The 17,429-nt window shown below is 41.2% G+C and overlaps 1 protein-coding gene across 9 annotated transcripts in view; it reads left to right on the forward strand.

Annotated features, from left to right (window-relative positions):
- LOC128572667 (uncharacterized) overlaps positions 1-17,429 on the forward strand; it is a 52,970-nt gene that overhangs the window by 16,485 nt on the left and 19,056 nt on the right. For 7 of the 9 annotated variants that reach the window (XR_008376222.1, XR_008376224.1, XR_008376221.1 and 4 more), the window contains one exon: positions 15,212-17,005. The exons of 1 other annotated variant lie outside the window; for it this stretch is intronic. Coding sequence is in view for 1 of the 8 variants with exons in the window: in XM_053572693.1 (XP_053428668.1) it covers positions 16,187-16,240; positions 16,829-17,005 (231 nt within the window). In the remaining 7 variants the exon portion in view is untranslated. The remainder of the gene's footprint in view (positions 1-15,211; positions 17,006-17,429) is intronic. One more of the 9 variants, XM_053572693.1, reaches the window with a different exon arrangement.

Raw genomic sequence — 17,429 nt, forward strand, 5'->3', positions numbered from 1 at the left:
TTCAAAGCCCATGACAACAATAGCAATTTTCTTTTAGGAAAGAATGATTACAACCACCCTAAGAACTTCAGAAAAAAAAAAAAAATCAAACTTTCAAACAAAAGGTGGGAATGTTTTCCCCTTTGGAAGAAATTTCAGCTCAGACAGACAGGCTCTGTCACAACCAGCTCCCTCAAGCCAGTAGGTTACAGCACTGGGGCAGCATCTTCTTGCCTATCAGTCTTTTAGAAGTAAAGCCTCTATTAAATCATAAATAGTTCACACAAGCCTGTGATTTAAGAGAACGTCTGATCTCAATAATTCAACCAGAACTCTCAAGATTCCGGGGAGAGATATTTTTTATTTTTTCTTATTAAATCATAGCTGTGCACATTAATGCAATCATGGGGTACAATGTTCTAGCTTTATATACCATTTGAAATATTTTCCTCAAACTAGTTAACATAGCCTTCACTGCATTTTCTTAATTATTGTATTCAGACATTTATACTCTACACTTAGTAAATTTAAAGTGTACCCTTGTAAAATGCACCGAAGGTGTGGTCTCACCAATTACCCTGCCTCTACACAGCTTCCCTCCTCCTCTCCCTTCCCTCTCTTCTTTCCCCTTTTTCTTGGGCTATAGTTGGGTTATAACTTTCATATGAAAGCTATAAATTGGTTTCATAGTAGGGCTGAGTACATTGGATACTTCCTTCCATTCTTTTTTTTTTTTTCTTTTCTTTTATAGAGACAGAGTCTCACTTTATTACCCTTGGTAGAGTGCTGTCGTGTCACAGCTCACAGCAACCTCCAACTCCTGGGCTTAGGTGATTCTCTTGCCTCAGCCTCCCAAGTAGTTGGGACTACAGATGCCTACCAGAAGTCCCAGCTATTTTTTTATCGCAGTTTGGCCAAGGCTGGGTTTGAACCCGCCACCCTCAGTATATGGGGTTGGTGCCATACCCACTGAGCCACAGGTGCTGCCCTTTTCTTCTATTCTTGAAATACTTTGCTAAGAAGAGTATGTTCCAGCTTCATCCATGCAAACATGAAAGAAGTAAAGTCTCCATCTTTTTTAAGGCTGCATAATATTCCATGGTGTACATATACCACAATTTATTACTCCATTCAGTGGACACTTGGGATTCTTCCATTACTTAGCAATGATGAATTGGGCTGCAATAAACATTCTGGTGCAAATATCTTTGTTACAAAATGATTTTGGTCTTCTGGATGTATACCTAGTAGAGGAATTAAAGAAGCGAATGGCAGGTCTATTTTTAGATCCCTAAGTGATCTCCAAACATCTTTCCCAAAGGAATATATTAGTTTGCATTCCCACCAGAAGTGCAGAAATGTTCCCTTTTATCCACATCACGCCAACATCTTTGGTTTTGGGATTTTGTGATGTGGGCTAATCTTACTGGGGTTAGATGATATCTCAAAGTGGTTTTGATTTGCATTTCTCTGATGATTAAGAATGATGAGAGGAGGCGGAGCATGATGGCGGACAGGACGGACATGTAGCCCACCTCTCCCAAGCCACCAGCTGAGAGGAAAGGTGGTCTGGACCTTCCCTGTGTGTGGATTATTGGAGTGGACAGACAGCTGGAGATGCACAGCGAACTGGCGGTTTGCCATATATGAGGAGTCATTTAAAATCACAGACTCTGTTGTAGAGATTCTTCCCTGCTCAGCCAGTGCCGGCCAGCGGGCCCCTCCCCTACAGAAGTCAGCAGCTTGTAAATGCTGACAAAATCCAATTGACAAATAATTAATCCTGAACTGAGGGAGGCTTCTGAAAGGAGAGCCACTCAAAACCACAGGGAGCTGGGCAAACTGTTGGACAATTGAAGGGAAGGGATCCTGCCCAGGAAACAGATATTTTGAACTACCAAAAACGGCAGGCACCTTTCCCCCAGGCGTTGGAGGGGGCTGGCAGTTCAGGCTGCGCAGCGAGCTGGCGGGCGCCCATCCAAATGAGAAACTCTGATCCATAAAACTCAGAATAAGTCCCCCAAGTGTTCCAACCACAGAAACTGGCTTGAAGCCTAGGACCCGGCTTTGGCTTCTGGAGCTGTGAAGCTACTGAAGCCACGGACCAGCTTTGGCTGCTGAAACTGCGGGAACCAGCTACAGGAGATAGAGCCAGGAGCCCACCAACGAAAGCGCTAACTCGGCACCGCTCCCCTTATGCCCAGTTGTAGTCGCCAGTTTGCAGGGGAAACTGGGAACAGAGTGGAGGGACTTAGGAAGCGTGGACACTGCACTGAATGGGAAAGTCGGTCGCAAGTGCTGTCTGGAAAAGAACAGCCGAGGTTGCACAATTCTTAGGTGACAATCTTTTCCGGAAACGCCAAAATGGCGATTGGCCATGGAAGGTGGTTACCATGGTAACGGTATAAACTGTAAATCAGGTATAAGTCTCGGAACCACTCACAGCGCCATCTGGTGTCCAGAAAGTATATTGCAGTATGAATATATTCCTATGAAAGTTGATGCCTACAGCAGACATATAGATATTTATAGGTATATTTCTACACACAAGAATATTTTTGTAGTTGGTGCCCTTTTTTTGTTTTTTTTTGTTTTGTTTTGTTTTTTTGGTTTTCGTGGGGGTTTTTTTTGTTTGTTTTGTTTTGTTTTTGTCTGTTTTCTCCTCACCATTTTCTTACAGAAGATTTCAATAATTTTTTATTATTACTTTTTATATAGATATGTTTTATTTCTATGTCTTCTAATTTTAATTTCTTCTTTCTTTCAATTTCACATTCGTTCTAACACCACTTTTTTCTCTCTTTTTTTCCTTTCTTTCAATTATTTTACGATTACACTATTTTTATTGCAGTTGTTCTTATATTGCTGTTGTCGTGGCTATTGCCTGTATGTCTATGTGTCTCCGTCTGTCTCTATATCTATGGGCCCATGTGCCTGGTAACCTTTGTATCTGTTTATTTGTTCATTTGGTCTCAATGAGCTTGGTGTTACAACCTACAACTCTGAGCTCCTAACACTCCCTTCCACTCTCACTCCATGATCTGGAGACCTGCCCCCCCAAGAGTCCAGATCCTTGGGTGAAATCTCGAGACGCGTAGACAGGAACTGGACTGCAGCTGGCCAGTGCTGACTCTGTAGCAAAGGAGCGAGAAGACGATGGTCGGCTGAGAGGGAATTACACTGGAGCAGTGGTGCCCCGAGGTGCAGAGCAACAGCCGTCTTCAGCAATAACAAGGCCCACCCCCAGATAACCCATAGCCTCTTCTCCTGTCTTCCTGGGCAACCAGATGAGGCTGAGCATCTTCTCAGATGGCAAGCACCATGGAACAGACCTGGGACTGAAACATAGGCCCCGTGAGTAAAGGGTTTTCCTGAGACAGTACCGACCTGGGTGGAACACGGGGACTAGAAAACACACCCGCAGAGCCGGGAAATTCCCAGGGTGGGGCTGATCCAGAGGACCGCTCTACTGAGCCTAAGACGCACCTGGCCCTTAGGGGATCACCAGGCTATAGACAAAGGAGACCAAGAGGCTACAGCCAACAACTGATTGTGCTGTGAATACAAACCCACAGGACTAAAGACAGGGCCTGAGGCACAGGATCTGGGAACTCAAATCAGCCTCTCCTCTGCAGAGGAATCTGGCAAGGTCAGAAACAAACTCCCACAGGGTTGTTCCCTTCACCCAGTAACATAAACTAAGGGTGGGGCTGGAACTGAGTGAACACCTCCAGCCTCCATCAAGTGCCCAAGGTTGACAGGCCACACCACCCCCTGCTGGATAAAGACAGAGAATAGCGGCCTAGTCGAGCAGACACAGACTATCCTGTGACTTAGGCAGGTGCAAACCCCTGGAGTATCTGCTTACTGCAGACAACTGACTGGATCACAGCCCTGTGGGGCTAGCAGTGACTGGGTATGACAGAGTTGCAAGGTGGGGAAGGAGGCATCAATCTTCCCAGACAAATCTACTTACTGATGGCTCTTCCTGACTCCATGCAGCACTGGAACAAGCCATTTTAGAGCAGTCACCAGACCCCTCTGATCTAGTTCCCAGGGACCACTTCAACTCTCCCACCAGAGGCAGCTGCTGACTGAGACAATTGACTTGGACCTTTTGAAATGAGTCACTCACCTAGGGACTATCCACGTGGTGCCCTGGGTGTGTGGTTGTAGGAAGGTTTGATTTTCCTTTTCCATTTGTTGCCTGTGGTGGGTGGGGTGACTTAATTGCTGGTATTTCTCCACAGCTGAGACTTCAACCCAGAGTAACTGTTTCACTAGGGTCACATAGAAACCAGCTGAAAACAAGACAGAACCACTTAGCCCCTCTACACCAAACAGGGCCCCAGTTTCTCAGGCCACAGCACTGTACGGGTCCTCAACAAAACACCAGAGGAAAATCAAAGGGAGTAAAACAATCATGGGGCAGAATCAGCGGAAAAACTCTGGTAACATGAATAACCAGAATAGATCAACCCCCCCAAGGAAAGATACAGCAGATGTAATTGAAGATCCCATTCACAAACAACTGGCTGAGATGTCAGAAATCGAATTCAGAATTTGGATGGCAAACAAGATTAACAAAATGGAATTAGGAATTCGTGGAGAAATTCAAAAGCTGTCTCAAGAATTTAATGAATTTAAAGACAAAACCACCAAAGACTTAGACACACTGAAACAAGAATTTGCAGCTCTCAAAGACATACAGTAGAATTCCTTAGCAACAGAATGGACTAAGCAGAAGAAAGGATCTCCAACATCGAAGATAAAGCCTTTGAATGCTCCCAAACTCTCAAAGAGGAAGAGAAATGGAGAGCAAAAATGAATCACTCACTCAGAGAGCTCTGGGATAACTCGAAGAAGGCAAATATCCGTCTCATAGGAATTCCTGAAACAGATGAAGTGGCCTCACTGAGTGCAGAGGCCCTTCTGCATGAAATTATGAAAGTCAACTTTCCAGACATGCCTAGAGAACTTGAAATTCAGATAGCAGATAGCTTCAGAACCCCAGCACGACTCAACCCCAATAAGACATCCCCCAAGCATATCATAATTAACTTCACTAAAGTTAATATGAAGGAGAAAATTCTCAAAGCGGCCAGGCGAAAGAAATCTATTACCTTCAAAGGGAAGAACATTAGAATGACTGCAGATCTCTCTGCTGAAATTTTTCAAGCCAGAAGAGGGTGGTCATCAACGTTTAATCTCCTCAAGCAAAATAACTTTCCACCCCGGATCTTGTACCCAGCTAAACTGAGTTTCATTTACGATGGAGAAATTAAATACTTTAATGACATACATATGCTAAAGAAATTTGCCATAACTGAACCAGCTCTTCAGGATATTCTCAGACCTATCCTCCATAATAACCAACCCAATCCTCTACTACAAAAGTAAACTCACTCAGAAACTTCTGATCAAACTCTAACTTCCACAATGGCAAAAGGATTAAAAATGCCCACTGGACTTTCAAAAAACTCAATACCCCAAATTTCACCAAACTTATCAATGCTCTCCATTAATGTGAATGGCTTAAACTGCCCTCTAAAGAGACATAGGTTAGCTGACTGGATACAAAAACTCAGGCCAGACATTTGTTGCATACAAGAGTCACATCTTAACTTAAAAGACAAATACAGACTCAGGGTGAAAGGATGGTCATCCATATTTCAGGCAAATGGTATCCAGAAAAAAGCAGGAGTTGCAATTTTATTTGTGGATACAATAGGCTTTAAACCAACAAAAGTAAGGAAGGACAAAAATGGTCACTTCATATTTGTTAAGGGTAAGATTCAATATGATGAGATTTCAATTATTAATATCTATGCACCCAACCAGAATGCACCTCAATTTATAAGAGAAACTCTAACAGACATGAGCAACTTGATTTCCTCCAACTCTATAATAGTCGGAGATTTTCACACTCCTTTGGCAGTGATGGATTGATCCTCCAACAAAAAGCTGAGTAAAGAAATTCTAGATTTAAATCTAACCATCCAGCATTTAGATTTAGCAGACATCTACAGAACACTTCATCCCAACAAAACTGAATACACATACTTCTCATCAGCCCATGGAACTTACTCCAGAATCAATCACATCTTAGGTCACAAGTCTAACCTCAGTAAATTTAAAGGAATAGAAATTATTCCATGCATCTTCTAGGACCATCATGGAATAAAACTTGAGATGAGTAACAACAGGAATCTGCATACACATACAAAAACATGGAAGTTAAATAACCTTATGTTGAATGATAGCTGGGTCAGAGATGAGATGAAGAAGGAAATTGCCAAATTTCTGGAACAAAACGACAATGAAGACACGAACTATCAGAACCTCTGGGACACCGCAAAGGCAGTTCTAACAGGGAAATTTATAGCACTGCAAGCCTTCCTCAGGAGAACGGAAAGACAGGAAGTAAGCAACCTAATGGGACATCTCAAGAGACTGGAAATGGAAGAACACTCTAACCCCAAGCCCAGTAGAAGAAAAGAAATAACCAAAATCAGAGCAGAACTAAATGAAACTGAAAATAAAAGAATAATACAACAGATCAATAAATCAAAAAGCTGGTTTATTGAAAAGGTCAACAAAATAGATAAACCTTTGGCCAACCTAATCAGGAAAAAAAAGAGTAAAATCTTTAATCTCATCAATCAGAAATAACAAAGATGAAATAACAACAGACTCCTCAGAAATCAAAAAAATCCTTAATGAATATTACAAGAAACTTTACTCTCAGAAATACGAAAATCTGAAGGAAATTGACCGTTAATTGGAAGCATGTCACCTTCCAAGACTTAACCAAAATCAAGTGGAAATGTTGAACAGGCCCATATCAAGTTCGGAAATAACATCAACCCTACAAAATTTCCCCAAAAAGAAAAGCCCGGGACCAGATGGTTTTATGTCAGAATTCTACCAAACCTTTAAAGAGGAATTAGTACCTATATTACTCAACCTGTTCCAAAAGGTAGAAAAAGAAGGAAGACTACCCAACACGTTCTATGAAGCAAACATCACCCTGATCCCCAAACCAGGAAAAGACCCAACAAGAAAAGAAAATTATAGACCAATATTACTAATGAATATAGATGCAAAAATATTCAATAAGATTCTAACAAACAGAATCCAGCAACATATCAAACAAATCATACATCATGACCAATTCGGTTTTATCCCAGGATCTCAAGGCTGGTTCAATATACGTAAATCTATAAATGTAATTCAGCACATAAACAAATTGAAAAACAAAGACCATATGATTCTCTCAATTGATGCAGAAAAAGCTTTTGAGAACATCCAACATTCCTTCATGATCAGAACACTTAAGAAAATCGGTATAGAAGGGACATTTCTTAAACTGATAGAGACCATCTACAGCAAACCCACAGCCAATATCATATTGAATGGAGTTAAATTGGAATCATTTCCACTCAGATCAGGAACCAGACAAGGCTGCCCATTGTCTCCATTGCTCTTCAACATTGTAATGGAAGTTTTAGCCACCGCAATTAGGGAAGAAAAGGCGATCAAGGGTATCCACATAGGGTCAGAAGAGATCAAACTTTTGCTCTTCGCAGATGATATGATTGTACATCTGGAAAATACTAGGGACTCTACTACAAAACTCTTAGAAGTGATCAAGGAATACAGCAGTGTCTCAGGTTACAAAATCAACATTCATAAATCGGTAGCCTTTATATATACCAAAAATAGTCAAGTTGAAAAAACAATTAAGGACTCTATCCCATTCACAGTAGTGCCAAAGAAGATGAAATACTTGGGAGTTTATCTAACAAAGGACGTGAAAGATCTATATAAAGAGAACTATGAAACTCTAAGACAAGAGATAGCTGAGAATGTTAACAAATGGAAAAATATACCATTCTCATGGTTGGGAAGAATCAACATTGTTAAAATGTCCATACTACCCAAAGCCATATATAATTTCAACGCAATCCCCATTAAAGCTCCACTGTCATACTTTAAAGATCTTGAAAAAACAATACTTCGTTTTATATGGAATCAGAAAAAACCTCGAATAGCCAAGACATTACTCAAAAGTAAAAACAAAGCAGGAGGAATCACGCTACCTGACCTCAGACTATACTACAAATCAATAGTGATCAAAACAGCATGGTACTGGCACAAAAATAGAGAAGTAGATGTCTGGAACAGAATAGAGAACCAAGAGATGAATCCAGCTAATTACCGTTACTTAATCTTTGACAAGCCAATTAAAAACATTCAGTGGGGAAAAGATTCCCTATTTAACAAATGGTGCTGGGTGAACTGGCTGGCAACCTGTAGAAGACTGAAACTGGACCCACACCTCTCACCATTAACTAAGATAGACTCTCACTGGATTAAAGATTTAAACCTAAGACATGAAACTATAAAAATACTAGAAGAGAGTGCAGGGAAAACCCTTGAAGAAATTGGGTTGGGCGAGTTTTTATGAGAAGGACCCCCCGGGCAATTGAAGCTGCTTCAAAAATACACTATTGGGACTTGATCAAACTAAAAAGCCTCTGCGCAGACAAGAACACAGTAAGTAAAGCAAGCAAACAGCCCTCAGAATGGGAAAAGATATTTGCAGGTTATGTCTCCGACAAAGGTTTAATAACCAGAATCCACAGAGAACTCAAATGCATTAGCAAGAATAGAACAAGGGATCCCATCGCAGGCTGGGCAAGGGACTTGAAGAGAAACTGCTATGAAGAAGACAGGCGCATGGCCTTCAGACATATGAAAAAATGCTCATCATCTTTAACCATCAGAGAAATGCAAATCAAAACTACTTTGAGATATCATCTAACACCAGTGAGACTAGCCTATACCACAAAATCCCAAGACCAGAGATGTTGGCGTGGATGTGGACAAAAGGGAACACTTTTGCCCTGCTGGTGGGAATGCAAATTAATACATTCCTTTTGGAAAGAGATATGGAGAACACTTAGAGATCTAAAAATAAATCTGCCATTCAATCCTGTAATCCCTCTACTGGGCATATACCCAGAAGACCAAAAATCACACCATAACAAAGATATTTGTACCAGAATGTTTATTGCAGCCCTATTCATAATTGCTAAGTCATGGAAAAAGCCCAAGTGCCCATCCATCCATGAATGGATTAATAAATTGTGGTATATGTACACCATGGAATATTATGCAGCCTTAAAAAAAGATGGAGACTTTACCTCTTTCATGTTTACATGGATGGAGCTGGAACATATTCTTCTTAGTAAAGTGTCTCAAGAATGGAAGAAAAAGTACCCAATGTACTCACCCTTATTATGAAACTAATGTAGGACCTTCACATGAAAGCTATAACCCAGTTACAACCTAAGAGTAGGGAGAAGGGGGAAAGGGAGGGGAGGGAGGGAGAGGTAGGTGGAGGGAGGGGTATTAATGGGATTACACCTGAGGTGCATCTTAAAAGGGTATATGTGAATCCTAGTAAATGTGGAATGTAAAGGTCTTAGCAAAATAACTAAGAAAATGTTATGAAAGCTATGTTAACTAGTGTGATGAAAATGTGTCAAACGATCTATGAACCAAGTGTATGGTGCCCCATGATCATATTAATGTACACAGCTATGATTTAATAAAAATAAAAAAAGGAAAAAAAAAAGAATGATGAGCATTTTTTTCATGTGTCTGTAGGCCACACCTCTCACCATTAACTAAGATAGACTCTCACTGGATTAAAGATTTAAACCTAAGACATGAAACTATAAAAATACTAGAAGAGAGTGCAGGGAAAACCCTTGAAGAAATTGGGTTGGGCGAGTTTTTATGAGAAGGACCCCCCGGGCAATTGAAGCTGCTTCAAAAATACACTATTGGGACTTGATCAAACTAAAAAGCCTCTGCGCAGACAAGAACACAGTAAGTAAAGCAAGCAAACAGCCCACACGCCCACACGTGTGCGTGTGTTCTTCAGAGAAGTTTCTCTTCAAGTCCCTTCCCCACCCTGAGATGGGATCACTTGTTCTTTTCTTGCTAATATGTTTGAGTTCTCTGTGGATTCTGGTTATTAAACCTTCGTCAGAGACATAACCTGAAAATATCTTCTCCCATTCTGAGGGCTGTCTGCTTGCTTTACTTACTGTGTTTTTCGCTGTGCAGAAGCGAAAGTAGTGTAGTGCACTACAGTACTGTAGTGGATCAGATGCCAGTAATGTATTTTTAGTGTGGCTTCGATTGCTCAGGGAGTCTTCCTCATAAAATATTCACCCAGGCTAATTTATTCCAGTGTTTTCCCTGCACTTTCATCTAGTATTTTTATAGTTTCATGTCTTAAGTTTAAATCTTTAATCCAGTGAGAGTCTACCTTAGTTAATGGTGAAAGGTGTGGGTCCAGTTTCAGTCTTTTACAGGTCGCCAGCCAGTTCACCCAGCACCATTCGTTAAGTAGGGAATCTTTTCCCCACTGAATGTTTTTAAGTGGCTTATCAAAGATCAAATAATGGTAAATAGCTGGGTTCAACTCTTGGTTCTCTATTATATTCTATACATATACCTCTCTGTTTTTGTGCCAGTACCATCCAGTTTTGATCACTATCGATTTATTGTATAATCTGAGGTCTGATAGCGTAATTCCTCTTGCTTTGTTTTTATTTCTGAATGTCTTGGCTATTCGAGGTTTTTTCTGATTCCATATAAAACAAAGTATTATTTTTTTCAGATCTTTAAAGTATGACAGTGGAGCTTTAATAAGGATTACATTGAAATTGTATATTGCTTTGGGTAGTATGGACATTTTAAGAATGTTGATTCTTCCCAGCCATGAGCATGGTGTGTTTTTCTATTTGTTAACATCTTCAGCTATTTCTTTTCTTAGAGTTTCATAGGTCTTTTTATAGAGATCTTTCAGGTTCTTTGTTAGGTAAACTCCCAAATAGTTCATCTTCTTTGGCAGTACTGTGAACGGAATAGAGTCCTTGACTGTTTTTTCTGCTTGACTATTGTTTGGTATATATAAAGGCTACAGATTTATGAGTGTTGATTTTGTAACCTGAGACACTCCTGTGTTCCTTGATCACTTCTAAGAGTTTTGTAGTAGAATCCCTGGTGTTTTCCATCATATCATCTGCAAAGAGTGAAAGTTTGATCTCTTCTGACCCTATATGGATACCCTTGATTGCCCTTTTTTGCCTAATTGCAATGGCTAAGACTTCCACTACAATTTTAAAAAGCAGTGGAGACAATGGGCAACCTTGCCTGGTTCCTGATCTGACTGGAAATGATTTCAGTTTAACTCCATTTAATACAATATTGGCTGTGGGTTTGTTGTAGATGGCCTTTATCAGTTGAAGAAATGTCCCTTCTATACGAATTTTCTTAAGTGTTCTGATCATGAATGGATGCTGAATATTATCAAAAGCTTTTTCTGCATCAATTGAGAGAATCATATGGTCTTTGTTTTTCTAATTTGTTTATGTGCTGAATTATATTTATAGATTTACATATATTGAACCAGTCTTGAGACCCTGGGATAAAACTGACTTGGTCATGATGTATAATTTGTTTGATGTGTTGCTGGATTCTGTTTGTTAGGATCTTGTTGAATATTTTTGCATCAATATTTATTAGTGATATTGGTCTATAATTTTCTTTTCTTGTTGGGTCTTTTCCTGGTTTCATGATGTTAGCTTCATAGAATGTGTTGGGTAGTATTTCTTCTTTTTCTATATTTTGGAAAAGGTTGAGTAATATAAGTACTAGTTCCTCTTTAAAGGTTTGGTAGAATTCTGATGTGAAGCTATCTGGTCCTGGGATTTTCTTTTTAGGGAGATTTTGTATAGTTGATGTTATTTTAGAACTTGATACAGGCCTGTTCAACATTTCCACTTGATTCTGGCTAAGTCTTAGAAGGTGGCGTGCTTCCATGTATTGGTCAGTTTCCTTCAGATTTTTGTATTTCTGAGAATAAAGTTTCTTGTAATGTTCATTAAGGATTTTTTTAATTTCTGAGGAGTCTGTTATTTCATCATTACCATTTCTGACTGATGAAATTAGAGATTTTACTCTTTTTTTCCTAGTTAGGTTAGCCAACGGTTTATCTATTTTATTGACCTTTTAAAAAAACCAATTTTTTGATTTATTGATCTGTTGTATAATTCTTTAGTTTTCAATTTCATTTAATTCTGCTCTAATTTTAGTTATTTCCTTTCTTCTGCTGGGTTTGGGGTTGGAATGTTCTTCCTTTTCCAGTTGCTTGAGATGTCCCATTAAGTTGTTAACTTCTTCTTTTTCTGTTCTCTTGAGGAAGGCTTCCGCCCATGATTATTTTACACCATTTGGCTAGATGAGCAGATAAAGTGAAGTTGGGTTGGGGGCTCATGGAGTAGGGATTAACCAGCCCTTTGCCTAAGAGCAGGGACTTAGTGTCTGTACCTTTTCCTCTAGAGCTTTGCAAAGGACCCATACAGTGCTATGGCCTGAGACACTGGGGACCTGCTTGGTGTGGTGGGACTAAGTGGTTCTGTCTTGTTTTCAGCTGGTCTCTATCCAATCCTAGTGAATCAGTAACTCTGGGTTGAATTCTCAGCTGTGGAGAAATACCAGCAACTAAGTCACCCTGCCCCCCACAGGCAACAACTGGAAAAGGAAAATCAAGCCTTCCCACAACCACACACCCATGGTACCATTTTGGATAGTCCTCGGGTGATTGGCCCAGGTCAAGAGTTCCAAATTGATTGTCTCACACAGTCTCAAGTGGGAAAGTTCAAAAGGTCTTGAGCAACTAGATAGCAGGGGTCTGCTGGTAGCTTGAGTATGACTAGCTCCAGTACTCTATGGAGTCAGAAAGATGAATTAGTCCAGGAAGGTTGATGCCTCCTTTCCCACTTTATACCTCTGTCACACCCAGTCACTGGTAACCCCACAGGGCTGTGACCCAGTTCCCTCCAATGAGCAGATTCTCTAGGGGTTTGCACCTGTCTCTCAGAGGGAAACCTATGTCTCCTCTGCCAGACCACAGCACTGTGCCACCAGCCAGCAGGGGGACCTGAAGCCTGAGAACCTCAGGTGCTTAATGAAAGCTGGGGCAATTTACTCAGTTCTAGCTCCGCTCCAGATTGATGTTGCTGCCACTTATATTCTCATAGAATTAGTGTTTCTGTCCCAGCTATATTCCCCTGTGGGCCAGGCTCTGTTTGAGTTCACAGAAACTGTGGCTCAGCCCCACTCTGTGCTGCTGCCACTGTGCCAATTCTCACAGAGTTGGCATCTCTGTCCCTGCTGCACTCTGTATTGAGGCAGAATGTGGTTAGAGCTCACACTGAGCTCTCAGTGTCTGTTTCTCCCTGGGCTCGTGCTATTACCCTGCATGCTTTCGTCTCAGCTATGTTCCCCTGAGGGCCAGGTGCTTCTTAAGCTCACTAAAGCAGTACTTCTGACTCAGCTCCGCCCTGGGAGTAAGCTGTCTCTGTGTGCACCGCACCCCATCCAGGAAGGTACTACCTCAGGCATACCCTTTACTCAGGGGACCTGTATTTCCATCCCAGATCTGTTCCACCAGTGGCTGCCACCAGTTGCCAAGATAGGCAGGGAGTGTCTTTCCAAAATATACCCAGGGGGTGTGAGCTCTATTGTTCCCATTGCTGCTTCTGCTGCTCTGTGCCACAAGGCACTGTTTCTCCCTCTCAGTCCACAGTCCTCTCTTTACCACTGTATCAGAGAATCAGCACAGACCTGCAACAGCCCATGCCTTGTCTGCACCTCTTGAGAAAACACCCCAGAATCTGGACTCCATGGGGGACAGACCTTCGGGTGAGAGTGGAGGGGAGTTCTGAGAGTTCAGGACTACAGGGTAGAGAATATATACTGTTTTATGCCTGGCAGGGGAGTGCCACTAGTGTTAGTGGGTCCTCTCTAGGGAAGAAGTTCAAGTTTTTAAAGGGCCTCTCCCATGGGATAAAATTGAAGGATAGCAGAACTTTGCTCGCTTGTTTGTAGAAAGTATACTGCAGGCCATTCTCATGGGGAAGGGGACTCCCATCCACTTGGTGATGGATTTTGTACCTATTATTTATTTCCTTGGGGTCGCAGCTCCCCTCAGCACAGCTGATGTGCGTTCTTCAACCTTCTCTCTTGGCTAAGCTCCAAACTATTAGTTTACTTGCTAAACTTCTGTCTTTTAACTCTCCTTTTGGATGGGAGCCTCTGTGGAAAGCTGGCTCCAGTCAGCCAGCTTGCCTCCACCCCCCTGGCTATTTTTAGAGATGGAGTCTCACTCTTTACTCAGATTGGTCTTGAACAGCTGAGCTCAAACAATCCCCCTGCCTTGGCCTCCCAGAGTGCTAGGATTACAGGCATGAGCCACCATGCCCAGCCTAGGGTTTTACTCTTTCTCTGGTTGATCTGAAGCACCTGTGCTCAAGTGATCCATTCACCTCAGTCTCCCAGACTTCTAGGCTTGCAAACATGACCTAATGCATCCAGGCTCTATGTTGTCTCTACAACTTCTGCTCAACTGCTGTGCTGCAAATTCTTACCTGGTTTTTAGAATTCTCCAAAATACTGTGTATACTGTTGTACTAATTTGCCACCTGAAGACCAACACGGACCCCACTGCAGGTATAAATCAGATGGTGATTTATTACACCTGTGCAGGTGGGTCGCTGCCCCGAAGGGCAAATGGCCCTGAAGAGAAAAGCAGGCTGTCTTTTATACCATTTTTTTTTTGCCATGTAAGCAAACAAAAACAAAAGCAGAATGTGGCAGTTAGCTCAGGGGTAGCTTGGGGCGGGGTTACAGTCAGGGGGGCTGGTTGGCTTGGGGGTTACATCCTGGCAGCTGACATGAGGACAAATTTGGCTTGGGAAATTTTGCTTGAGTAAGCTTTCCACCATTGTTTAGCCATTGCTAGGGGGTTGGGGTAAGTTCTACCATTGTTTTACCTGTGTCTAGGAGTTCTTTGAGAACTCAGGGAACTTCCTTGTTCTGAAACCTGTTCTCAGAATTAACCAGGGGGAACATGCCGGGGACTAAGGCTGAAATAGGCTAAAACAAACCTGGGTCTTTTAGGGGGCTGCTCTTTATCACAATACATGGAAAATTTATTTATTTTTCAGACAATTGGTGCCTTTGCACTGTATTGTCCTATCTTCCTAATATTCATGGCATAATTTTGCAGATAAAAGTGTAATGTACGTTTACTTGATTCTGGTAAAAATTCAGTGGCTAAAATTGTTATTGTTCACATTTCTTTCAGGTTTAATCATTCTACCCAAGATCATTTGCATTAGCTGGGCACAAATAATTTATTCCCAGAAATCATCCTGAGAAGATATCAAAGCTGTGGCCCTGAGAATTTAAACTTAACAAAAGACTGGGCAAGTGTGTATGAGTGTAAGCAGCAGAAGGTATATTTCATTGGACTTGACCAATGTTTAACAGCTACTCCTAGCAAAATCTTCCAATGCAGTAAATGCTTGAAAGTCTTCAGACAATTGTCAAATTTAAATACACAGAAGATGATATGTACTGTAGAGGAAACTTTTCACTGTAAAAAATATGGGAAAGCCTCTAACCAATGCTCATCTGTTACTAAATATAAGATAATTCATATTGAAGAACAACAGTACAAATGTAAAAAGGCAGCAAAGTCTTTGAATCTTGTTCAAGCCTGTCTAAGCATAAGAGACTTCATACTGTAGAGAAGCTCTGCATTTGTGAAAATTATGGCAAATGTCTTAGCCACCAATCAAAATATTGTAACCATAATACTATTAATACTGGAGGAAAACTCTACAACTATAAAGAATGTGACAAACTTAGCAACTCACACCTTTCTGAACATCAAAGAATTCATTTTGGAAAGAAACCCTACAAATGTCAAGAATGTGGTAAAGCCTTTAATTATAGTTCAACCCTTACTAACCATCAAAGAATTCATTCTGGAGAGTATCCCTATGAATGTAAACAATGTGGCAAAGTCTTTACCCATTACTCACACCTTTCTGTATATCAAAGAATTCATTCTGGAGAGAAACTCTACAAATGTCAAGAATGTGGCAAAGCCTTTACCCAGAACTCAACCCTTTCTGTACATCAAAGAATTCATTCTGGAGAGAAATCCTATAAATGTCAAGAATGTGGCAAAACCTTTAATTGTAGTTCAACCCTTACTAACCATCAAAGAATTCATTCTGGGGAGAAACCCTACAAATGCTAAGAATGTGGGAAAATGCAGGGCCCAGAGAACTCTGACCGCCTGAGATGGGCACAAGATTATCCACAGGTAATAATCAGTCCATGACAATGATGGCTTTCTGGACAGCAACTATTTGGCCCAATGTCAGCAGGGATGCCCAGTACAATGGGTAGTCTACCCTCTCTTCTCTACCTATGGAAAGCTGTGGGCCAAGGCTTTCTAATAATTGCTGCAGCTACATATTCAGTGCTTAATACTGCACTTTATCCTATGACTAAACAATCTGATTCTATATCAGGAGTGACAGGAGAGCTGGAACACAAATTCCTTCTGAAACCTGTCACATGCTGGAGTGGAGAAAGAGAGATGACTCATTTTTTTTTTTTTTTTATTTTTTTGAGACAAGTCTCAAGCTGTCACCCTGGGTAGAGTGCAATGGTGTCACTACTCACAGCAACCTCAAACTCTTGGGCTCAAGCAATCCCCTTGCCTCCGCCTCTCAAGTAGCTGGAACTACAGGCGACCACCACAATGCCTGGCTATATTTTAGTTATAGTTATCATTGTTGTTTGGTGGGCCTGGGCTGGATTTGAACCCACCAGCTCCAGTGTATGTGGCTGGCGCTTTAGCCGCTTGAGCTACACAGATGCCAAGCCTCATTGTTTTTTTTTTTAGATTCCTGATTTCTTTGTTCTCTTGCTGGGGAGAGACTTGTCTAAATTATATACTGAGATTCCCTTTTCTCCAGAAAACAATAGCCTTCAAATGAAGGTACTGCATGAACATTCCTGGTGTATGTCACTTCAGTATCTGGAGGATGAGGATGAATGGCCAGAGGAAAGAAATATTCAGGTAAACTTCTCTATCTAGAAGAGGATACCACTAGGAAGGCCTTCAGGACCACTCTGAGGTCTATGTAAAACCAGAAGTTTAAACACCACAGAAAAGTCTGTACCCTTTTAAACATGAAGCATTAATAGACACAGCCCCTTCCATTGACAAATTTATGAGATATGGGCCCATGAGGCCCTGCCCATTGTCATATAACACCCGTATTCTTTTCATTGAAAATCGTGGAACAGATGAATACTTACTGTCAAACACCTAAGGGTAGTAAATGAAGTAGTATTGGACACTCATCTGATGGTAACTAACCCTTATATTCTTTTCATTATTGTACCTTTAATAGACAATTACTTTGTGTTGTACACTGTGTCTCTCTGCCTGTATCCCAGGGGTACACGTTCCATTTTGAGTTTATTTTCTACTTGATGAT

This window comes from Nycticebus coucang, chromosome 20, assembly GCF_027406575.1.
Source record: "Nycticebus coucang isolate mNycCou1 chromosome 20, mNycCou1.pri, whole genome shotgun sequence".
In the NCBI taxonomy this organism is placed as follows: domain Eukaryota; kingdom Metazoa; phylum Chordata; class Mammalia; order Primates; family Lorisidae; genus Nycticebus; species Nycticebus coucang.